The 26,495-nt window shown below is 41.1% G+C and overlaps 1 protein-coding gene across 1 annotated transcript in view; it reads left to right on the forward strand.

The window, feature by feature from the left end:
• LOC147711527 (claudin-16-like) overlaps positions 1 to 12,172 on the forward strand; it is a 405,965-nt gene extending 393,793 nt beyond the window's left edge. Inside the window, exon 5 of the mRNA XM_086920208.1 lies at positions 11,426 to 12,172. Within this exon, the coding sequence (XP_086776334.1) occupies positions 11,426 to 11,626 (201 nt within the window). The 3' untranslated portion in view covers positions 11,627 to 12,172. The remainder of the gene's footprint in view (positions 1 to 11,425) is intronic.
• The last annotated feature ends 14,323 nt before the right edge of the window (positions 12,173 to 26,495 follow it).

A 26,495-nucleotide genomic window follows, 5' to 3' on the forward strand; every position in this document is an offset into this window, starting at 1 on the left:
ATGACATGCTGCTGTATGTTCGTGAGCCGGCCACCCATCTCTCTGAATTATTGCGTGAATATGTGAAGTTCGAGAGTTATTCAGGGTTAGGAATTAATTGGGCAAAATCAACAGTTTTCCCGCTGACGCCTGGCACCCAAGAGGTGGAGTCGGATTTTCTGCTGTCATGGCCAAATGACCGGTGAAGTATTTGGGGATATGGCTACATTGGGATCCTGATATGGTAATCTCTATGAACTATGGGCAAGTCTTTACACAGATCATTGACCAAGCGGTGCGGGGGGCTAAGTTACGTCTCTCGCTAGCTGACAGGATTGCGGTCAAAAAAATTACGATACTGCCCAAACTCCTCTATTTGTTTGTTAACATCCCCATTCGGCTGAATATTGCATTGTTTAATACGCTTCAGTCAGAGAATTTGAAGCACCTGACATGCAGCTGTACTACTTGTACATGCAGGTGCACTGGGTGTACTATTGGTATTTCCCGCAGCGGTACCTGCCACATAGTGCAATTTAGGTGGACACTGCGTCTCCGGTACCACTGGTGGCGGCGGCGCTGTCGGGTGGATGTGGGGGCCCAAAAACTGAAATCACTCTGATCAATGTAGTGCATGGTCATGGAAGACTCTGGCTAAGCAGGCACAGCTGGATTATCTATATGCTCCAGCACTTCCACTTGCTGCGCACCCGGAAATTTCTGCGACCCAGGAGCAGGCAGCCTTGAGGGCATTGGAGGCAGCGGGGGTCCGACGACTGGGCGACTTGTATAAGCAGGGCAAGTTACGGTCACTGCTGCACTTGCAGGGAGGACGGGACCATGGTATAATGCTGTGTTTTACATACGTAAGGGTGCCGCAGACCATCAGACATATTTTCCCTGATTACCCAGCAGAACCGAGAACAATGAAGGCGCTGCAGGCAGTGCTAGCTGGGGAAGAACGCAATACGTCACTGAGAGAAAGGGAACTCATTGAGAACCCTTCATACAATAAATGGAACACTGCACTTGGGTCATCACTGTTGCTGGAACAATGGAAGTCTTACTGCGAGCGGACTGGCCAATTGACAGCAAACTGCAACCTCCGCATCATTCATTTTAACTTTCTGCAACAGTTATACTATATACCAATACAATTGCTTAGGCTTGATCAGCGGGAGAATGTATGCTGTGTGAGGTGCGTACTCTATGCATCATGCACGGAGTTGCAATAAAATATTTACATTTTGAACTCCAGTAGCAAGAATGCTTGAGTTAGAAAATATGGTGTGCACGCCTGATATGTGTCTACTGGGATGGGTAAAGAAGCTTAAGCCATGCAAATTGTCACTGTATCGACCCTGAAATTAAATTAAAAAAAAAAATACAAAATAAAAAACATACTTCATTACAGTGACACAAAAGGAAGTCACTAACCAGAGGTAAGGCAAAAGGAGAACAGACAAAACATTCAGTATCACACTCTGCCTTCAATCAGCCAGCTGCGTCTGTTAATTAATGCAGAAAGCAATGCACCCGACATAACGACAGAGTGCTCGTGTCCTGAGGCGGAAAGCCGGGACGTGTGAGTGTGTGTATGGTTTTATATTTTATTTTACTTTAATTCACGGCGTTCTCAATATTTGGGACTCACCTCGCCGATAACTTTAATTCTGAACTGCACTCCCGTGCTGACAAGAGACTGCTTAACAATTGGCCCAACTACTCTCCTTGCTCTGTCGTTGGCCCATTGCAGCCGATTAGGCGCTGCCTGGGTGACAGCCTTTTAGCCACCGCCATCTTGGGTGAGGAGCAGGCCAGTGCTCCGGCCCTCCCGCCCTCGCTGGTACAAAATGGCCCCCCCAACCAGGGAGCGCAGCGGATGGGCGCAGAGGGCACGCCAAAGGCAAGCCCGTCTGCGCCCGTCCGCGCCCAGACGGGCCCTGGGGCCAGCCATGTTGCTGGGCTGACCACTTACTACCGTGAGGAGTTGCTGAACATTAACAACGGTCAGGGTCACTTGTCTGGGGTAACATATAACCGGGCCCAGAGACTGGGGATTTTAGTTAACTGCACCTCCCCCTCTGAAACTACTACAACGATAAATCTAGGCCTTACTAGTCACACAGAGCCTGGCTTCCATTTCCATTCTATGTCTATATTCTACCTAAACACCGGCTCCATGGTGAAACACAAGATGGACCTTTTTCTCTTATTGGATATGGATAAAACTGACATCCTCCTACTTACTGAGACTTGGCTGACCCAAGATTCTGCCCCAGAAATAATAGCGGCACTGCCACCAAATTATTGCATTATCCATGCTGATCGTGGGTCAGGTAAACCTGGCGGGGGAGTGGCGGCTATTTTTCGCCATGACCTGGAAGTCACCGCCTTGACTAGTCTGAACCTCCCAGACACTGAAAATCTGGTTCTAAAAATTGATACCTCCTACACAACAGTGGCCTGTGTCCTTTCGTAAAGACCCCCTAACAATTTGCCTGTCTTCCCTCTCACGCTCAGCGAACAAATCGCTAATCTGGCTATTGACCATGCCAGGATTCTTCTGGTAGGGGACTACAATTACTGGTTTAATGACCCTTTGGAAGGCCCTCAGTCGTGTGAACTCACCGAGCTCCTCACAAATTTAAATTTTGAACAACAAGTGCTTTCACCAACCCATTGTAAAGGCCATACCTTGGATCAGGTCTGGTCTAATTCTCTCTTAGTTACAACCCCGGTAACTACCCCATGTTTATGGTCTGACCATTTTCTTCTTAAATTTAATCTCGTTTATTCCCCTAAAAGGATAACCGCTAGAGCAGTGGGTGGACGAGCCAGGAAATGAAACTCCCTAGACAGGTCTGAATTTTTACAAACACTTGCTAATTCCATTCCATCATACTGATATTAATACATCGGAAAACAACCTCTCTTGCTGGCTGCAAACAGCTAGTGATGCCCACGCCCCATACAAGAAGGTTAAATTGGCCCGGCGCGCAGACGCCCAAAAATAGTTTTCACCGGATCTTAAAGCAAAGAAATTGGCCCTGCGCCAACTAGAGCGCCATTGGCATCGCAATTACGCCCCTGACTCTAAATCTCGCTACATCATGGCTAGGAAGGAATATATGAAATCTATCCTATCCACGAAGGCTGCTTACTTTTCTTCTTGCATTATCAACTCAACTAATAAATTAAAGGACATTTTCTCCATTCTCAATGAGTTAACGAATCTTGACAACGCCCGTCCAAGCTTACCTCCGACCCAGACTCTCTGCGATTCACTGAATGTCTTCTTTATAGAGAAAATTGTGGCCATTAAAGCCAGCATTCCACAAACCATAAACCCCACCCTTTCTGAAACCACAAGTCATAAACACTACTGGCTCACTTAGTAGCTTCACTCCCATTACCTCAGACCAATTTCAGGAATTACAGGTAAGAGTAAAATCAGGCGCTCCATCGGACAGATGCCCACCCTACATCTTGAAAGACTGCCTCTCAGTTATTCCGGTCCCTGCCTGCACCCTCCTAAACAATTCATTAGCCTCCGGACAAGTTCCCCTTGCATTTAAGGAAGCAACAGTAATACCACTCTTAAAGAAACCCGGGGCAGACCTCACCTGCAAGGCAAACTATCGCCCAATTTCCCTTCTCCCCTTTTTAGCAAAGATGTTGGAGGCTCATGTTGCCAAATGCCTGTCCAACTTCATGGAGGTATCAAACTGCCTTGAACGACATCAGGCGGGTTTTCGCCCGGCCCATTCAACAGAGGCGGTGGTAGTTTCAGTAATGGATACTCTCCGGGACTGTGCTGACAAACATCTTCCGCAGGCCTTAGTGCTTCTGGACCTGTCGGCAGCGTTTGACACGGTCGATCACACCATCTTGATCGACCGTGTCACCCAGGCCGGCATCCGGGGCACGGCAGCCTGTTGGCTGAAGTCCTTTTTAGAAGACCGTTCTCAGGCAGTTCGTCTGGGTGACTTAGTTGGCACCAAGCAGGTCATTACATGCGGTGTACCTCAGGGCTCTTCCCTGTCACCCCACTTGTTCAATCTCTACATCCCCCCCCTAATCCAGGCCCTCAGAGACAAACAGGTGACGGTGCTCAACTATGCGGATGACCTGCAGCTACTCTTTACAATCGACAACTCAGAAACGTCTATTTCCATCTTTCAGTCAACAATGAGGTTCATCCAAGCTTGGATGAACCAAAATTATTTGAAGCTGAACCCAGGAAAAACCGAGTTGGTTCTGACAGGGGACAGTGTTAAACACTGGGGCTCACATTACTGGCCGACAGACATGGGTCAGGCACCAATCCCTTCCTTTTCGACAAAAACGCTTGGTGTCACCTTGAATAGCGACCTCTCACTCAAAACACAAGTGGGTCAGGAGGTCTCCAAGAGTCCCTTCCAACTTAGGAAAATTCGGAAGGTCAGTCACCTCTTGACCCTGGAAGTCTTGACACAGGTGGTGATCGCTACTGTGATCTCCCACCTTGAATACGCAAACTCGATCTATCTAGGCCTCCCTCAGTATCTTCTGAAACGCCTTCAGATGGTGCAAAACCATGCAGCCAGACTGATTTTGAGCCAGCCCAGATGGTAACCAGCCACCCCCCTTTTGAAGATACTTCACTGGCTCCCTGTGGCCCAGCGCTGCACCTTTAAAGTTGGCTGTATGATCTTTAAAGCGTTTCATTGCAAAATTCCTACATTTATTATGAAACTTATCATGAAGCAAGCCCCGTCTCGAAATCTACACTCGGCTCACCAATGTCTCTTACAGATATCATCTTTTAAACGCAAACGCTCAGGCGGTTGCAGATTCGGCACTCTGGTCCCCCGCCTGTGGAATGCCTTTCCTTTTGAGATCCGGCTATGTCCGGACCTCATGTCATTTAGGAAATCCTTAAAGACCTGGCTCTACCAACAAGCATACCACTAACTCTGCAGGCTTTAAACTCTGACTTCGTCCTCTGTCTTCAACAGCGCCAGGAAACCAATCGGTGTCAGTGCACTTAATAAATCATTGTTAACATAACATAACGACAGTTTAGTTGCTACAAGTTCACCACAGGGCATTCACAAGTGAGAATGGTATTGAAAACTGGGCTAAAGGAGCTGGTACTGACATCCTCATGCAGCCAGAGGTAAGAAAACAGAAAGGTGAAAAAGAGATCAGTATTTGAATCCCCTTGTGGGGTACCATTCACAGTTTTAGTGCAATAGTGGGGAACCTTGCATGCAAACCATCCATGCACATTAAATACAAACTGGGGAATACTATCCGTGCACTGTGTTCTATAGTACACTATACCCAAGGATCCTAGTCTCAGGAGAACAATAGTAGGAACAGCAGCATCACAAAATAACAGCACTCCAATCTACAATCATGAAACATCACATCAAAATAACAGTAGCACAATACAATACAAAGAATGGGATACAAACCCCCTCCCTGAACCCCCTCCCTGTTGTGATTAGGTGGACAACTAGTCACAGCTGGAGACCTCTCAGGGTGTCCAGCAGGAGGCAGTGTCCCAAAGCCGACTGTCCTCTGGCGTCACTGAAGCAGACTGCCTTCACCAACACCTGGGTAATCTCAGACTATCAACCAGCGCCTATCTACCTGTTGCAATAAAAGCACTGCCTGCTACCACCACTACAATATGGTCAGGCACTCAATACATATGTCAGTCAAGGGGACTGACACCCACTACCACCCTTCACCTGGGGAGCAATGCAATACCTGCTACAACCCTAACCTGGGGAGCAATACCCACCACCTCTAAAATGAGGAGCATTACCTGCTACAACCCAACCTGAGGAGGACATTCCACCCTCACCACTCAACTAGTAATGTCCCATCTGGGAATGCTTACCACCCTCTGTGTTTCTCACTGTCTGAAACGTTCTGCTCATTGCTGGGGAGTCTCTGCAGACAAGACAAGGAACTGCAGAAATTCACCCTCCTTGACAGACCAACAGCGAATTACTACTTAGCCTCAGGGAGTTACTGCTGATAATGAAAAAGCGGACAGATGCCTTCTCTGTTCTCCAGAGGCGAAGTAGACAGTTCAGCAACTAAATTCCAAATTCAGATGCACATTAGTGAGAAGAGCACGGTCAGGTAGCATAGTCGGAGAGAACAGAACAGGCAGTGAAAACCAATGGGTCCTGTGACCATAGACTAGATGCCAGTCACCCAGCATCAACCACAGTAGAAAGAGAGGGAGAGAAAGAGTGGAAGACCTTAGATGGCCTGTTTATAGAGGACAGCACAATCAGATAATATATAGGCGAATGAAACCAAACCCGAGACCCAAAACAAATCCTCCTCCCCTTCTGTAACTGGCCCACCCCCATGTACAACAGGAGGGAGACATGCAGAGAGAGACAATGAGAGAGACAGCAAGGGAGGCCTTCAGGGGCCAAAACCAACAAGACAAGGCGCCACTGACCCTGCATCAGAATTGCACAGCATAGAGAGGGGGCAAGCCAGAGCAGAGAATACATGCAAGGAAAACATGATCAAGCAGACCTGTCATTGACAGCTTTGCGACAAACTGAAAGATACAGAACTGCAGCGATAATACCAGGCAATGGAAAGAAGGTGTGGAGCCAAGACACCCATCAGCAAGAAACAGGGCACCTGAAAGCAGGGCAACCCCAGAAAATACAAAACGCCAAAATCCCAACCTCGAGGAGGTGGGTGAAGCAAGTCGAAGTGGGCTTTCAAAATCCATCAGTATGTGCTGAGAGAAACCTGGGAAGCATGGAGCAAAAGCAGCCAGTGATGTGACAACTACTCATGTCAGGCAAAAGCATTCAGCCCCAGAACGGAGGGGGGAGATAGAGAGAGACAACGAAGGCAGGAACGTGTTGTGGTCAGACCTCAAAACTCCAGACGAGGGTAAAGACAGCAGCTTGGCTGTGGCAGAAGTCAGGGTTTCTTAGTCACAATTCTTTCACCAAATGTAGAAGCCTACTAAAGAAATACCAGTCTGTCAGCACGTATGAGAAAAGAGAGAATTTATTATAAGACGAGATACGAAACAATAGTACCTGTAGCATGCAGACAGACAGCAAAGTCACTGAATGTCCAACAATGAGAAGTCTTCCAAAGCCTTTTATTGGTGCAAACCACAAAGGACAAACGCCATTATCCATGCAAAATATTTTCAGTAGAAGAAGCGAATTAAGACATTTCTTCAGAAATCAAGCAAGGGGGCCGCTTCTGCTGATCAGTAGCCTCAGCAAGTTACACAAGTATACAGCACTACGCAAATCATAAAAGGCCAACACTTTGTGATACCTGCTCCCCACCTGTTCCTTTGTTTCTGGCATTTTGCAACTTTCCAGGTTAATACAATGTACCAGTAATGGTAAATGATCAGACATGATTTGCAACATCAGTCAAATCAGGGACACATAGGCTGTGCAACTTCTATATATGGAATGGTCAAGCGCCTGTTACTAAACTAGCCTTGTGTGCTGTCTGAATGTAGTTCTTGAGCAAGCCATGCATTATGAGAGCAGCTTACTTTCAGCAACTGCAAAAACATTTATTTAATTCTGTTGTTGTGCAGGTTCTATAGGGCTATGAGTAGATATGTGGTATCACATTATAAAAGCAACTTCCACAATCCCTGACGGTGACGACCCGGCACTGGCTGCAGCACTTTCTCTCAGTGACCGGGCTTGGAAATAATTACCAATTTGCCGTGGACCTTCCTCACAAAATTTAACTCCAGACCCCACGGCGCGCTCTGGCAGCAGTAGGAAGCGACGTCACGTCCCCTCGTGGCGACACGGCCACAAAGTTGTGCCACAACCTGACTGGGGAAGGCTAGCCCTGGCTGTTTCAGTAATAGCTATTGGGCAGTGCTTCTGTGACAGGGCTAGGACTATGCATTATGCGTGACAATGCATTTCAGTGTGGAGATGCGGATCATCACACTAAAATGCATTAGTCTAAGGCCTTAGATTGCACTGACTTACTGTGTGAGAATCCGTTCTATAACAAGTGTGTTGTTGTTTTTTTTTAGTTACATCTTTATGGGAAATGGAGATGTGTGCTATCTGCTCTCTTGGTGGCATTTCCCTTTAGAATCCCCTGATGTAATAAAGATTTTCCTTAATCTAGAGAACATTGGTGATTCACATTGCGATGGAAGGCCGTAGAGAGGTTGGTGACAGTTGGTGGCTATGGGGAAATAAAGATGTTTCCCTTAAAGCGGTTGTAACATGTTTATTTCACAATCACTTGCACCATTTTACTCGACTATGCAACATGCTCATCTGACAGATCACTTGTTACACCTCCATTTGGGTATAGTTTACCATCCTATTCAAATTCCATGCTATGTGATCCTCACTTTTTACAGCATTACAAAAAAATGTAATTTATTTTATAGGAGATGAAAATTTAGACAACACATGACCTAAACCAGGGGATTTGACTTTTACCACATCACTACGCCTCACCACAATGCCTTTCATAGCATTCCGCAAATTCGGAAATTACGTCAATTTTTCAAATAGCGTATAACTGTATTTATTAAACCCAGCAAAAGCTTCTAATTTAAAATACTGGGCTGCACAGAGAAGAGCTACTTACTTTTAGCAGTACCTCACAACCTACTTGTTGAAGAAGCCTAGTCTGGAGGCTCAGTGCTTCTACTAGGGAACGGCACACAGTTGTGCTCCAGTCAATAGTAGTATTTCTCCTATTGTTACATTTTAACAGCCAACTTATAATGGAAAGATCTTGTCATTGGCTGAAAAAGGTACTGGCAGTTGGGTTCATATTTATCAAGGTTTAGTGTCGCCTTGTGCCACACAAGGGGGCGCAAGGGTGACGCAAAACCTAAATGAGATGCGACAAGCATGCAAGGCCACCTTGCGTGACCCTGCGTGGCTTGATAAATCCAGAGTAATGAAAGGCAAAGCAAATTGATGCCTTGCGTTACTTTTCAGCAGGGAAGCATTCCATGGGTGGAGAATGGGTATTCCCATGCATCCATCCATGGATTCTGACACATTCCCAGATTTACCAACACTGGTAGACTTGGGAATTCGTCTGAATTGTACGCCTCCTCACCAGAGGCACACCCAGGAGAAATATCTTTATTTCTCCTAGTTATTTCCTTTTTCTAAGTGTGCTGCAGAATGCAAAGAGAAAGAGGAAAATGCCCCCAAGGATTGTTTTTGTGCAGGAAGGTAACCCTTACTGCACAAAACCAATCCTGCCTGCAGCGCAGGCACAGTTGCAAAATGACTCGAGGGTGCCTGAGTCAGCATTAGGAAAGGACAAAAATGCCCTGTATAATGGTAAATACGCCACATTCCTGCCCTTTCCCTTTTATGCGGCACAGCAAGGTAGTTTGCTGCATTGTGTTGCGTGAATTTTTGATAAATATGTGTCTTGTTCTCTCTTAGTCTAGTTTGACTCTCCCAGCAAACCACTCTGTTCCCTTTCTGCCTAACATATTGTCAATTGTTAAAATGACAATAAGACAAACGTATGTTAAAATCAATCATATTCTTAGTTACAAATAAAAAGAAATACTGTATTTAGCCACTGGCCAATGAACTAGCAACAATGGGCAAATATGATAAATGCTAGTAATAACAAAGCTCACTTGTCAATCATTGTCCAACTTCCAGGGTCTGAGTCAATGTCAGAACACTAACTTTGAAGTAACCATGCAACTTCACTGACATATGCTATACATTAAGTACTCTGCCATTTTGCCTAAAGCCTTGTAATGTTAAACCAGAAGGACTCTTCAGTATACTGGTGTTTTAAACAATAACCCAGCAGGCAACACTCCTATAACCCACTTTCATAACATAACGATGTATCATCACCTCTGCCTCAATTAAGGCCCCAGCACTTCATTCCTATATCAACCTGCACTATTATGAGCTATCCCATTCTACACCTGATTGTTCCTAGTGTTCATGAACTTTTTCTTACCCGTGATGCACACTTACAACTTCCACCATATCCCAACATTCATCAGCCATCACTTTTGTGTTCTCCTCTGCATTACCATTTGGCTGTCAGTGCCATTTGAGCTCCTTACCTAACCACACATGCCACTCCTTGCTGTACCTAGGCCTAGTCAGATTCTCTCTGGTATAACCTTCCTGGTCTACTCATCGCAGTACCACCATGACACCCCAGTCAGAGAAACTTTGTGCAATTGGTTCACCATCTGACAACTCCTACACAGAGTTTGTACATCCTACATCAACCAATCTCAATATCCAAAAACTGAACGAAAAGGTTAGAAAATGCCACCACGAGGTCTTTTCCAAAGACTTAATTCAGCAAAGTTGCAATCACTAACACCAAACATCTACTCATCATGAAAATCACATTGATTTTGCATTCCACACTGCAGACAGAGCTTGCCGCAGTGAAAATCTCAACCTCCCATGAGAACTTTAGACTGGAAGCATTCCTGGTGACTGATTCCATCAAAATGTTCACAGCTACATCTACGCTCAACATCAGTAATGATCAAAGCCAATGAAAAAAAACATGCTAACATTCAAAGGACATTAAGGCAAACTTCAAGGGGCCTGCCAAAGATGCTTGAGGGTGGCATCACTAGATAAAGTCGATACATATTTGGGATGCTCTCCTCCTATGCCTCAACTAGTCACTTCTTAACCCAGGCAATGAGTGGCTATGCAAACCCTGGTAGATATGCAGGTTCAACTTCATTTAATACCCAGCCAATAGCTCATGCGCTCCCCTCTGAATACCAAATAGAATGAGCCACAATAGCCAACACTTAATCAACATGCAATATCCTCTCCCTTTTGGATGACCATTCCATTATGCAGCTGTTAGAACGTAGCCTAACTCCCAGAAACCTTTATAAACTCAAATGTACAGTGGAATCCATCTCCCATTTAAAGGCGGGTCTTACCACCTTTCAACAGGGCCATAAACATGCTATAGACACTTAGGAATTTCAATCTGAATGAAAAATGCCTTGTGGGGGGACTCACAAAAACATGGTTCGCAGATTATGCGCTCACTGTTCTGAGGGATCTAAAAGCAACCATTTCCGAGTAAAGTATTTATGATACATTTTATTTTGAAGTCCCCAAAACTAAAATAAAAACATTATTCATGCATTTTACTTTTTTGTTACAAAGGTAATGTAGTAACATGACATAAAAATAAATGTTGAAGGTTGTTAAAAGGTTTAGGGTTACTAATAAGGATAGAATTAGACTTTGGACTAGTGTCAGTGATATAAATAGAATCAGAAAAAGGGTAGGAATAAAGCCCAGGGTTTGATTTGAATTAGGGTTAAGGTTGGTCAGGTTGAGAGTAGTTGAAAAAGCATTTAATTACTAAAGTTTCCTGTCTGCTCGTTCCATCTTAATGTTGTTTAAACCATCTTTTTCAGGTTGGCTTAGGAGTTCCTGGTGTAACCTATGAGCTTGGCTATTCCTACTGGATGACTGCAGCAGGTACCATCTGTGCCTCTACATCAGGAATGATTCTTATTGGAATGAAATGCACCCAAAACAAAATGGACCACAGGAGAAAATGCCTTGCATCTCAAAAAGTGATAGTTCAACAAAATGCAGGCTTGATATACCTGTGAATGAGCTTTATAGCTGTCACCCAAAGACAGGAGTGGGTGAAGTAAAGTGTATTAATCTCTGCAAAAGTTGTAATACACATTGATGCAAAAATCTCTAAATTCTCTACTAAAACATGAATCATTTGTCTCTGCAACGAAGATCCTTAAGATGTTTGAGAGAAGAAAGAAAATAACAGAGTGGACCATAGCTACTTGCCTTCACAGTCTCCTACCGTTGTTCTGAGAAATTCATATATTTTAAGGAACTACTGAAATTTCAACTGAAAGATTGATCTAATATTACACTTTACACAACAGAAAAATATCTAAGCTGCAAACTAAGCTAATGTGTATGCAATCCTATTTTAATGATACAGAATAGTGCAAACAGAATCTAATGATTACAATAATGTTTTCATATAGCGCTATGAGGTGTAGTTCTGCTGTTTCCAAGTCTTGTACATTTAAGTAGTTACTATTACATAGGTTTACAGTACTTAATATACAGGACTGTGACATGTAAAGGCCTTAGTCAGCCTTGCTGAGATTCAAACTGTTGACCTTTAGATCATAATAGATGTCCTGGGTGAGTATTTAACTCACTCACCAGTATCATAACTGTAAGGGGTAAGGAAAAAGCTCACGAGATCTAGGATTTTAAATATTACAGAACGTCAGGCCATGAAATGTATTCAAAAAAGTGCTGAATCTGAACATCTCCATGTACATATGAATGGAAACAATTATTTTATTACAAAATATAATTTTTATTTTTTATTTTTATCCCATCATATTTTTCTCTTATTCTATGATCTTTTTTATATTTTTAGTATTTTTAATGGTTGATACTATACACAGATAGTGCTATATTTATATTATACAGTCACAAACTCATACATACAGTAACACAAACAAATCTGTTTAAATAAAAACAGTGAAATACAGTGCCGTACAACAAATTCAATTTTTTTTTAATTAGGGAAGATGTTGGTATATTGACAAACAATTCAAAGGCTGGCGGTCAATGTAAACCCTACACCAGAGCTTTCCCTTAACCATAAAAATATTGGACTATACATTTTCTTTAAAAAATGCAAACTTATGTCTATGCATATTTATATGTACATTGTACAATGATTTTATCAACTGCACTGAGGTTTTTTTGTTATTTTTTACAAAATCCCCTGTATTTCTTTGTAAACTATTGTATTACAGCTGTGATTATGTTGGAAACTAAAGTCTGGAAACTAATGCAGATCCTTTAGTTTATTTCAACACATGAATAAAAATGTATGGGAAATGAAGTTTATTTTTTGAAAAATAATTATGATCAAATATTTTACTTTAAATAAAGGAGGGTAAGGATTTATTTACGAATCATGCATTTATGAGCACTGACTGTGTGAAATGCAAAAGTATACCACCACACTTCAGACATTTAGTGAATAGATCATGAACTTCCACTTCCACAAGGTGACGCTCTTTATATCAGGAAACAGCCTTTAGCATGCAGGAACTTTAACACATATCCTTTACCGTGTGGTAAGCTGCTAAAAATAAAGGATTCAGGTGTGGGTAAAGGGAGGTAAGGGTGATTTTAAAGTTATGGCTTGGGTAGAGGTAAAGTGAGGTAAGATTGAATTTAGTATGATTGGGTAGATAAAGGTAACGGTATGTAAGATACATAGAGGGTGTATGGGTTGGTAGAGATAAAGGGTGGTAATTTTATCTCCGAAAAAAGATAAAGGGAGGTATGGGTGATTTTAGGGTTAGGCGTACGTAGAGGTAAAATGAAGTAAGATAATTTTGAGGTTTGGAGTGGATAGAGGTAAGGTTATATTATTAGGGCTGGGTCGGTAGTGGTATAAGGTTTAGGAGAGGGAATGGGTGATGGTGCATATAAATATAAATAAATAAAAAAATATATATGTATGTATATATATATATATATATATGTATATATGATATATATATATATAAATATGTGTTTTGTTTCCCTGCCCGCAGGAGGGAGATGGGAAACCAGAACACACGTCTGCTCCCAGCCAGTGGGAGCATTTTTAAAGCTTCCACCGGATGGCTTCTAGGCTTGCCACCATTTGGTGGCAGATTTAAAAATGATCCCACCAGACTGGAGGAAAAGTATGTTTCTTTGCCCCACTATAGTGTCCTCCCCCGGGACACAGGTGATGGGAGCCTCTAAAGGCTCAAGGAGAGAGGCCGTGCAGCCCTCCTCTTTTTTAATAAATGTCCAGGCCCTGGGGTTCTCCGGGGCCTTTTTAATGCTCGGGTAGGGTGGCTGCACAGCCCTTCTCCAATTTCATTTATATTTTGGCCCCAGGGGTCAGGGTCCTGGGCCCAAATAGGCTTGGCAATATGGGCTGCACACTTCCTCCCTCCATTAATAACTCTGGCCTGGGGGATGGGTATTCCCAGGTCTTTTTGGGCTCAGGAGGGGGCAACAAGGCTCCCTTCCCTTTTTAATACATGTCGGCCAGGGGATGGGGCCCAGGCCTAATTAGACTATAGGAGGGGGGTTGTGCGTGCCCCCCCCCTTGTTTTTTCACCTTGGCCCAGGGCATCGGGTCCCTGAGGCCTCACAGAGGCTCGGGGAGGGGTGCCATGCACACCCTCATTCCCAAAAATTGCTTGCGTTGCTTACCAGCCCCTGGCCCATCCCATGGAGTTTTAATAAAACAAGAGAGGAGGAGTGCTTGCATTTTTCATTTAACTTGACCGCGGATTTGCGGTATTGGTACTCTGCCCATATGCCTTTTTTTCCTTTTTTTCTTAGGACTTGGGGCTGACTCCCAAGTCTTAGGATGGCTGCCACCACTTCCTGGTTAATGTGGTGTCAGCCAATCAGATAGGAGCAGGAGATCTGTCGGCTCCACAGATCCACCATGGCATGATATATACAATTTCTTTCTCCAAAACTACTGAAAAGATTTACACCAAAACACAAAATACACTCTTTTTGGGCCAAGATCTAGCTTTCTGCCAACTTTGGTTTAATTCCGGTCAGTGGTTTGGGCTATGTATAAAGTTCCTATGAAAAAATGAATGGGGAAAATGTGCTTTGGGACCCCCCCTCCGTTTTGTTGTCCCTCGCTTGACTGTTTACCACGAAAGTTTCTATTCGCAAACTAGTCAAAAAATAGCACCTTTTTAGAAAGTGTCATTGAGATTCGTCAAACGTTGCCAAAGTTACTAGCAACATTAAAAGAGCATTTCTAATGGACACATGATCCTAACTATAACTACCCAGTGGCGACCACCATTAGGATATATATATATATATATATATATTCATGTGATCAAGGGCCGTTGAGGCTCGAAATGCGTCATGGCGGAGGTGTGGGGTCTACCACAATAAATCTAAGCACTTTTCATTTTGGGTCCGCTGTCGTCGTCTTTTTCAAGCTTTATGGAAGTTTAAAGAGTGACGATTTGTTGCAGATATAGATATATATATATATATATATATATATATATATATATATATATATATATATATATTACCTACTGGTAGTTATAGTTAGGACCTAGTTTCCATAGGAAATCCACAACATTCTATTTGGAATAACGTTGGCGCCGGTGGACGAATCTTCTTGAATTTCTCCAAGAAAATGGCCTGCTCAGTTTCGCTCCTTCCCGGAAAGTTTGGGGGTGATTTGTCAAGTGGGGGCTGAAAAAAAGGGGGTCCCAAAACGTGTTTTCCCCATGCAATTTTCCATAGGGACCTTTAGCCAGGGCTACAGCCCGAATGGCTGAATGGAATTACACGAAATTTGGCAGAGAGGTAGAGTTCGGTTCGCAGATTGTGCTTTTTGTTAAATGGTGTAAATCTGATCAGTAGTTTCTGAGAAAATTGCAAGTAAAATCATAGCAATATCTAGAGATGGAGTGCAGAATGCGTACGGAAATCCGTTCAATTACGAGCGTGAGCTGCATGCTGATTGGCTGTCAACTGTCTGTCAACACTCAAAACAAGGAAGTGTTGGCGGCCATCTTGTGCCTCGGTAGAACCGAGTCACAAGAAAACAGTAAAACAAAGTTGAGAAGTAAGGGAAGGGGCAGACTAGAATCATTCTGACCCTCTAGGCTTGCTCAGGGGGTCGTACATAGATGTTTAGGCTCTATTTAAAAAAAAAATAATTTAAAGAAAAATCGCGGTGTACACGTACAGAAATCTGTACAAATACGAGCACAAGCTGCATGCTGATTGGCTGTCAACTGTCTGTCAGCACTTCAAACCAGGAAGTGTTGGCAGCTATCTTGTTCGTCGCCAGAACCGAGTCACAAGAAAACAGGAAAACAAAGTTGAGAAATAAGGAAAGGGGGCAGGGTAGAAACATTCTGATTGCTTTTCGTTAGAGAGAGCAGAATGTAAGCTGTTCTCTCTGAGAAAGCAATGCCGGCTCTCGAAGGATGCGAGGAGCCAGCTGGGTCAGTTGGGACATTGGCGTTATCTCCACGGTCCCCGATGTTATTTTTTGAGTCCCAGGGGATGAGGTCCCTTTGCAGCTCCGTAAACATTCGTACATATAACTTTTGCAAAATCTTTTTTTGTGTTGGGGAACAGAGTATTACTCCAGTGACTTTATCATCCATGTATCTTTTATACTTTTTCTTTATTTGAATTCTGGTTTATTTACAGTATGTTTCTACCTTTCTTTACAATGAGTTCCACAGCGTAGCATCCGTTGCAGTGTTCTTAGCCTTTTTGTTCTTTTGGTGACTTACCAGTTTGTGTTCAAGATTCTGTGACCTATTTGTGTTACTTTCCTTTGTGTATCTTTTATGCAGCCTTTTTTTGTGTATTTTTTTTGTATCTAACTTTATTTATTCAGTGCTTCATCCAGTGTTCTAAATATAGGGGTACATCTGTAGAAATGTAGTTTACTCCTTTCCTTTGCCTCCCTCAACCCTAATTGTGAACGTAATGGGGTGAGTCAAACTAAGGCAGTGCAGTCATCATTGTTTTAAGTTTGCAAAACAGTAGGTAGTATAAATAAATAAAGCACTTGACAATGCAGAGTGACACTGTATTTATTGTATTTAATTTTAGAATATTTTGGAAATAATATACACTCATGTAGAAAATATTGTTGCTTTAATTGTAAGATATTTCATATGAATTCACCACATATGCTGATATTACAATGAAGATAAAATTAAGTGTTTATGTTTTTGTACAAGGACCTACAACAAAAGAAATTCAGTATGGAAAATCAACAAAATTTGAAAGACGGTTTCGACATTAATAACAGTGTCATAGAAGAGCTAAACATAATTTTTATAAGTAGTTAGAATGAAGAGGAAGATATGAGTGTTTTAGATATCAGCTGTGATTTTCTAAACTAAACTTTAGATGCTGATTTTGTAGAAGCATTAGATGACATTGAGTATGATCATATGAATTTGTGTAATCAAAAAATTGAAGTAAATCATCCTAAGCATAGTCAGCAGAGCTTAGAGTAAGAAACTATGTAGGAGTTTCTAAGTTCCTTAGCATACATTTTAGTTCTCCATGACGATGTTTGCTGAAACATTTTGCAGATGTACACCTGTTTTCAATATATGGTTTTCTGCATAAGAAGTCCAGACAAATTACTCTCAAACAAAAGATGGAACAAATATGGAATACATTGTTGAAATCTTGGAATTTTTGCATATAATATTGATGTCCGGTATTCAGATGCAGGAATGTGCACAGGTCGGTCATCATATCGTCCTCTTTTTCGTGTGGGAAGGAACTGAGGGAAACAACGATCTTCCAAGCTTTTTTCCCATACAATAATGGGACTTCACTTTGCTTCTTTCATTTGGAATAACTCTATGCTATTCCCCATCACTTCTTTAGAATGAAGTGGATGAACACTGTAATGTTCGTAGATTTCTTCAGTTATGGAAACATCCAGTTTTTCAATTTGTCCAGATGGGAAGTCAGTATCTTCTACAGTTATTTATTCTTTTCCCACATACACATTTTTGTAATGTTATTTTTTTATAGCAGATAGCCTTTTTCACTTTCCTAATATCCGCTAATTCTTGCCAGATTTTCTTACTCTTAGTAGAAACGCCATTGACAAGAATAACTAAATGTTCATCCTGTACATTTTGTACACCACTTTTCTGTGTTGTAAGTAAATCAAGATTGTATTGAATGTTTTCTGTAGTGCTAGCGCTCTTGGTATCTAGTTGTGAACTGTACTGAGCCGGAGAATTGATTGAAAGCACTTCTCAGGACACATAGTGAAGAGAAATTTATATTGAAAACTGAATTAAAGTTGTGAACCCCGCTGTCTGTAATGTAGACCGAAGGTACTAATTGATACAAGTACTGATGAATGCAATTTTGTACAGTTCACAGAATCTGAGGACAGAGTACAATTGTCTCTACGTTAAGGAAAGCCAGGGTAGATCCAATGGTGTCTTTAATGTAGAAGGAAAGGTAAATTGAAGTAGTGAATCCGGCTGTCCGCAGTGTACATTTAATGGTGGACTGTATCATCTGTAATCACGATTGAAATGAAAGATAGAACATGTATGGAATGTATTGTCAAAATATGTATGTTTCAGGGACATAATAGTTCAAATTGTGACCTGTGTTGTCTGTAGTGTAGACTGTCATTTAGTGCTCTTTTAGATTTGTAAGACAAATGTTGTTATTGTACTAAACCTATAACAGATATAAAACAAGTTCATGAAATTCAAGAATAATTGATAACCCTAGCCAAGTAAGGTAGCAAGTGTGCAAATTTTTAATTGCGTTTGGGCGGGGTAGTAGCTACATCAAAAAAGCTTGATAAAGGGCCTCAAGTTTGAATCAGAATATGAAATTGAAGAATAGTTGATAACCACTGCAAAGAAAGGCAGCAAGTAGGTTTGTGTATGTGTGGATGATATGTTGATTAAGTGGAAGATGAATAAGGTGAAAAATAAGAAATGCTGAAGATGTGCAAGCTACCCATTTCCTTGTAAGGGAAGTGGGTGTTTGGTTTTCCAGTCCATTACACCGACAGGGTGTCGGATTATGCAGTGGGAGCCTGAGAAATGGGTACCACATATAAGGAGGCAAGCTAGTGCACAAAGTACACACACTGTGCGGTAGAAAGGACGCAAGAAAGGACGCAAGTGTGCAAATTACCCACTGCTATTCATGGGTATTAGTTACCAAGAAGGGTCAATGAAGGGCCTGCAGTTTGAATTTCAATTTCAAGAAGAATAATTGATAACCCTACGAAGAAAGGCTGCAAATGTGGAATCTTAAACAACAAAAGGCTTAATAAAGGGCCTCGACTTTGAATCAGAATATTAAATTAAAGAATAATTGATAACCCTATCCAAGAAAGGCAGCAAGTGTGCACATTTCCTACTGCCTTTGGATGGGGTAGTTCTCCCAACAAAAAAGCTTGATAAATGTGTAGTGAGTGATGTTGAGGAGAGTGATGCTCCTTTTTTTTTATTTTTGCTGAGGTTGATGGACTATTTGATGTAACAGAAAAGTTAATCTCAATAAATGCATAGAAATGTAAGTTTACAAAAATCAAGATCAATATGGGAGTATGGACTGCTTGCCGAAGATGCTGTTGCAGCAGTTGATGTGGTTGGTGCAGCAGCAAGTGGGTTGTGCTGCAATCTCTGTGTTGCAGTTCAATAAAGTTGTTGGGGTGCAAGTTTGTACATGTTGCACCATAGTTGGTGTGCCAAAGGAGTATTTTATTGGTGGATCATCCCTTGAAAGAGTTATTTGCTTAATTTTACAGATTAGTTTTGGAGTATTAACCTTCTTCTTGGGTAGTAGAAATGAGAAAAAGGTTCGGTAAAGGGCCTTGACATTCAATCAGAATATGAAATTGATAAATAATTGATAATTCCAGCCAAGAAATGAAGCAAGTGTGCATCTAAAGCAACATAGTTCTGTGGAGTGTGTGATGATGTGTGGTGCAAGCAACACGGATTGGTAGCAAAATCTTTAAAATCAAGTTTTCTAATAAATATTGGTTGTCCATTCACAGAAGTAAGTTGAAGTATATTTTCAAAAAGTATGATGTCTTTTTTTCTAAATAAGTCACCTCATTCAATACGGTGACATGGTGATGATTTGTGGTGCACTGAATTAGTAATACCTTTGGCGCTGAGCTTGAATACACCCTGTGATGCGTGGTCGGGGTGAGGTACAGTAATTGAAGTAATGTCTTTTGTTAATTGAATTCTGCATCAATTCCATTTAAAAGGGACAGTATGTCTCACTGTGACATAAAAGTGTTAACTCTTGTTTGTGATTATTTATGGTGTGCTGAGTAAGTAGTATCTTTGGTGGTGAGCTTGTATTTTCCCTGTGCAGTGTGGATTGAAGGCAGTTAACAGACATAGAAGAATTTTTTTGTCACTTATTTAAACAAAATATGAAACACATATAGTAGTATTTTGTCTGCAATAAATCAATGAAGGCTGAATTTCCTAGTGTTCAAAGTTTAGGAAAATGTGAGGATATTGTGCAATTGTCTGTGTTTTAAGTAAATCAAGGTTGTATTGAATGTTTTCTGTAGTGCTGGCGCTCTTGGTATCTAGTTGTGAACTCGACTAAGCGCAGAATTGATTAAAGGCAGTTCTCAGCACACATAGTGTAGAAAAATTTACATGGAAAACTGAAATGAAGTTGTGAACCCTTCTGTCTGTAATGTAGATCGAAGGTACTAATCCAAAGCAGTTAACAGAATCTTAGGACAGAGTAGAATTGTATCTGCGTGAAGGAAAACAATGTTGAATTTAATGCTGTCCTTAATGTAGAAGGAAAGCTACATTGAAGGTGTGAACGCAGCTGTCCACAGTGTTGATTGAAGGCAGTTGTTGACACAAAGATCGATGAATGCTATTTTGTACAGTTAACAGAATGTGAGGACACAGTATAATTGTCTCCGCCTTAAGGAAAGCAAGGCTGAATGCAATGCTGTCCTTAATGTAGAAGGAAAGCTGAATTAAAGTTCTGAACCCAGCTGTCCGCAGTGTAGATTGAAGGCAGTTGTTCACACATAGATTGAAAGATGATATTTAGTTACAGATAACAGAATCTGAGGAGACAGTATAATTGTCTCTGCCTTAAGGAAAAAAAGGCTGAATGCAATGCGGTCCTTAATGTAGAAGGAAAGCTGAATTGAAGTTGTGAATACAGCTGTCCGCAGTGTAGATTGAAGGCAGTTGTTGAGACAAAGATCGAAGAATGCTGTTTAGTCACAGATAACAGAATCTGAGGAGACAGTATAATTGTCTCTGCCTTAAGGAAAAAAAGGCTGAATGCAATGCGGTCCTTAATGTAAAAGGAAAGTTGAATTGAAGTTGTGAATACAGCTGTCCCCAGTGTAGATTGAAGGCAGTTGTTGACACAAAGATCGATGAATGCTATTTTATCTTAGTTAACAGAGTCTGTAGTGAGGACACAGTATAATTGTCTCTGCGTTAAGGAAAGCAAGGCTGAATATAATGCTGTCCTTAATCTAGAAGGAAAGCTGATTTGAAGTTGTGAACTGAGCTGTCTGCAATGTAGATTTAAGGCAGTTGTTGACACAAAGATTGATGAATGCTATTTTGTGAAAGTTAACAGTATCTGAGGACGCAGTATAATTGTGTCTGTTTTAAGGAAAGTAAAGCTCAATACAATGGTGTCCTTAATGTAGAAGGAAAGCTGAATTGAAGTTGTGAACTGAGCTGTCCGTAGTGTAGATGGAAAGCTCTAGTGAGCAGTTATTGATGAATACTATTTGTGACATTCTTTTACAAAAACGTAACACATAAAATCCATTATTCTGTACCTCAAATAAAGCGAGGCTGAATTCAATGTTTTCTGTAGTAGTGGAGCTCTTGCTATGAAGTTTTAATTTTTACTGACCGCAGAATATATTGAAGGTTGTTGTAAGGACAGATATTGAAGATAATTTTAGTTCTAAAGCTGAGTTGAAGTTGTGAACCCTTCTGTCCGCAGTGTAGATTGAAGGCAGTTGTTGACACAAAGGTCGATGAATGCCATTTAATAGAATCTCAGGGTACAGTATAATTGTGTGTGCATTAAGGAAAGCAAGGCTAAATGCAATTCTGTCCTTAATGTAGAAGGAAAGCTGAATTCAAGTTGTGAATCCGTCTGTCCGCAGTGTAGATTGGAAGCAGTTGAGACAAAGATCGAAGAATGCTATTTAGTCCCAGATAATTGAATCTGAGGACACCGTATAATTGTCTCTGCCTTAAGGAAAGCAAGCAAGAATACGATGCTGTCCTCAATGTAGAAGGAAAGCTGAATTGAAGTTGTGAACCCAGCTGTCCGCAGTGTAGATTGAAGGTATTTGTTGACAGAAAGATCAGTCAATGCAAGTAGTGAACGCAGCTGTCCGCAGTGTAGATTGAAGGTAGTTGTTGACAGAAATATTGGTCAATGCAAGTTGTGAACCTAGCTGTCCGCAGTGTAGATTGAAGGTAGTTGTTGACAGAAAGATCGATGAATGCTATTTTGTCACAGTTAACAGAATGTGAGGATACAGTACAATTGTCTCTGCCTTAAGGAAAGCAAGGCTGAATACAATGCTGTCCTTAATGTAAAAGGAAAGCTGAATTCAAGTTGTTAACCCAGCTGTCTGCAGTGTAGATTGAAGGCAGTTGTTGAGACAAAGATTGAAGAATGCTGTTTAGTCACAGATAACAGAATCTGAGGACCCAGTATAATTGTCTCTGCCTTAAGGAAAGCAAGGAAGAATACAATAGTGTCCTTAATGTAGAAGGAAAGCTGAATTGGAGTTGTGAACACAGCTGTCCACAGTGTAGATTGACCGCAGTTGTTGACACAAAGATCAATGAATGCTATTTAGTCACAGATAACAGAATCTGAGGACACAGTATAATTGTCTCTGCCTTAAGGAAAGGAAGGCTGAATATAATCCTGTCCTTAATGTAGAAGGAAGTCTCAATTGAAGTTGTGAATGCAGCTGTCCGCAGTGAAGATTGAAGGTAGTTGTTGTCAGAAAGATCAGTCAATGCAAGTAGTGAACCCAGCTGTGCGCAGTGTAGATTGAAGGTAGTTGTTGACAGAAAGATCGGTCAATGCAAGTTGTGAACCCAGCTGTCCGCAGTGTAGATTGAAAAAATAGATTTACCTGAAAATACGGAAAAAAACTTCAAAATTTTAAAAGGAGTTCTTAATGCCCATCAGACATACTCACGAGAGAAGAAGATACACAAGTTGCAGAGGGATGAAAACAACTATAAGAATGGTTGCATCTTCACATTTGCCAAAAAATATGATGACGTAAAACCGAGAACAGGAGTAAAAGGTTTAAATAAACAGAAATTATCTGAACAAAAGTCTGTTAGTGACTCAGACATCTCCAGTCTTGCTAGTGAGTGCAGTGAAACCAACAGTATAACCCCCACCACCTCTGTACAAGAAAACACGACTTCCAATATCTCTGCATCTTCCTCTTCTTTTTTATCGGAGTTGGAAAGATTCAGAAAGAGCGCAAGACTAGGGTTCAACAACCAAAGAAGACTACCAAGAAAGAACTAGGAGGGGAGGAGGCAAACCTAGACGATCAGGACGCCAAAAGGGTTACCAGATCTGCTTCGAAGAATCTGAAAAAGTGAGTGCAGGCACTAATCCTCCAAATACTGTGACTGATGTGATTTACAATGTCGATGATGTGGCTATAATTAACCTGTCTAAAATATTGGAAAATGATTAAATCAATGTTTTGAAAAAAGGTCTAAGTTTCTGTCCAATACCCAAACCAGATTTCACACAAATCCATGTCGATCTGTTTAAATTTGTCTGTGGCCTAAAATTAAACAAATTCTTTGCAACCCAACAAAAAGTGTGCTCGATACCTGTGTACAATGCTGCCAAGAGTGGACAAACTATAGAGGACATTGAAACAACAAGATTACTATTGTCATTGGATGACAGCATAGAAACAGTTCCCAATATACAGGAAATCTTGGATGATCTTAACATTGCCAGCAATCAAGAAATAGACAGCGGACTTAAAAACAAGTCAATGTTCACACCTATTCTCTCTCCTGGTAATATGATTGATTGTTTTTATAAAGCTGTAACGTCCGACCTTTATGAACTAGAGGAAAAATTCTCAATCAAGCCACCCAAACTTAAAAATAACCTTTCTGTTGGTGAGAGGAATGCCCTAACAAAACTAAGGGGCTATTCCAATCTAACCATTAATGAGGCTGACAAGGGAGGAAACATTGTCCTTATGGATAATGAATCCTACCTAGGAGAAATCAATAGACAGTTGTCAGATATACAATCATACACACCTATGCCACATGATCCTACACCATCTGTCATTTTTATGATTGAACAAACTCTACGCTATTGGCATATTACAGGCCTTCTCTCTGATCATGAATTTAAATACCTTTTCAATCCCACACCTAGGGTTGCTTATATCTATGTACTTCCCAAAATTCATAAAAATCTGACCAATCCCCGGGGTAGACCTATCATCTCGGGGATAGGGGGAGTTACAGAACATATATCTGAATACATAGATACGTTTTTAAAACCAATAGTTAGACAATTTCCCGCTTTTATTGAGGATTCTAAGGATCTTCTCAATAAGCTTGAACAATTTTCATGGTCAGAAGACTACATGCTAGTAACGCTTGATGTCAATGCACTATACACCTGCATACCACTGGAAAGGGGAATGGAGGCACTCAGGTTTTTTCTATCTAAACGGGATGCCTCCCTCTATGAACACACTACACTGTTGCTTGAATTGACTAAATTAACACTGGGAAACAATTATTTTCAACACTCTAACATCTGGTACAGACAACATTCGGGAGTGGCAATGGGGGCGAAATTTTCGCCTTCGTTTGCAAATCTATACATGGGCTTTTTTGAATTGCATCACATCTGGAGGGAATTTCCCCATTATCTGACTAACAAGATCATCTATTGGGGACGCTTTATAGATGATGTGATATTGATCTCGATGGCGACAGTCATTCACTAACAGAGTTTGGCAATCATCTCATGACAAATGATTATAATTTATCTTTCACTTTTAATTTTGACAGACTCCAAATTGACTTTCTTGATGTCACACTATTTGTAAACGAGGGAGTACTTGAAACCAAACTTTTCGCAAGTCTACCTCGTGCAATTCAGTGTTGCACGCCAACAGTGCCCATCCAGAAACCCAAATTCGGGCCATTCCCTTTGGGGAAATGACCTTTCTAAGAAGGAACTGTAGTACAGAGACTGACTTTGTTAATGAATTAACCCAACTTACCAAACGTTTTGAACAAAGGGGTTATAAAGCAGACACAAAAAAGCAGCAAGGAGAATCAGGAACTGTAAACGCACTGATCTCCTAAAAAATAACAAAAAGAAAAAAGATGCCTCAGATAATACATGCATAGCTCTTATTACACAATATCATTCGCACAGTAATGAACTGTACTGCATTCTTCGAAAACACTGGCATCTGTTGCAAATGGATCAGGAGTTGGATCAATTTATTAAACAAAAACCTCGTGTTACATATAGGAGGGGACAAACTTTACGCAACCTTCTTAGTTCCTCTAATAATTGTTCCATCAATGACACAACCAAAACGTGGCTACCTTCAAAACCCAAGGGATTCTTCAGATGCACAATGTGCAATATTTGCCAATTTGCACAGAATAAGGCCACTACTTTTTGCTACACTACTAACAAGACATATCACGTGCAGGATTTTATCGACTGTAATACCAAGCACGTGATTTACTGCATAGTGTGCCAATGCAATAAAATCTATGTAGGTAGCACCATCCGGCCACTCAAGGAGCGTATACAAGAACACATCAGGGCCATTCGAAATAACAACGTGAACTACCCTCTAGCAGTTCACTATAATACTGAACACAAAACATCTGATATGATCAATATTAAATTTCACGGCATTGCGACATTACGAAATGATCCATGAGGTGGTAATAAGACTCTAGCTCTTAGGACACTAGAGGCACAATGGCTAATCAAGTTAAGATCGGTGGATCAGGGATTGAATATAGACAGGGAGATGCATGTCTTCTTACAATAAACAAATGACTCCTAACTGAAAAAGTACTGTGTACCTAGTGCTATCATATGTTGTATCCTCCTTCTGTCTAATGTATAGAGTTTACCATCATGTAAGGCCCCCACACATAACAGAAATTAGCTGGGCCCTTTGGTTCTCGTTTGTGATGTGAGCCTAACTGATTGTTGACTACTATATATATCTCTGTAAGCGGTTTTGTCAATGAATATGAAGTCTTTTAAAGATATATATAACTATATGCCTTTGTATTGTCAAAATCGTATTGAACAACGCATGAGTCACCTAGCAGTTGTCACAATTAACTTGTACTACTAGATCACTTGATATATGGGTTTTATTTTAATGGTTCTATCCTATTGTATAAGTACAATGTTTGCAAATGCCATGAATAAGCAACCTTGCATTGATTGCAACATCTTTATTGTGTATACAATGGAATTGTGAATGACATCATGTATCCTTTGTCAACTAAGCCTGCTCTCTCTACCTCTTCTATTTATGACTGCAACAACTACATTCATTTTCTTAACCATTTGTTTATTTAATAGTTACTTGACTGTATACCTCCACTAGCCTCATATTTATGTTGTCCCTCTCTCTTTATGTCTTGATGCTATAACTAAGAGCTATAATACACACAACTTTCGTCCTAGAGACTTATATGCTCCTCTTCTAAGATGGCGGCGTTTTTACAATGAATCTGACACTTCAATGCAGTTTGCTTAAACCTCGCCAAGTCCCATTTCTCTCTTCATGATCCATGGGCGTAGCTCTGTGTTTACACCGCGCTC

This window comes from Lissotriton vulgaris, chromosome 5 (genome assembly GCF_964263255.1).
Source record: "Lissotriton vulgaris chromosome 5, aLisVul1.2, whole genome shotgun sequence".
Classification (NCBI taxonomy): domain Eukaryota; kingdom Metazoa; phylum Chordata; class Amphibia; order Caudata; family Salamandridae; genus Lissotriton; species Lissotriton vulgaris.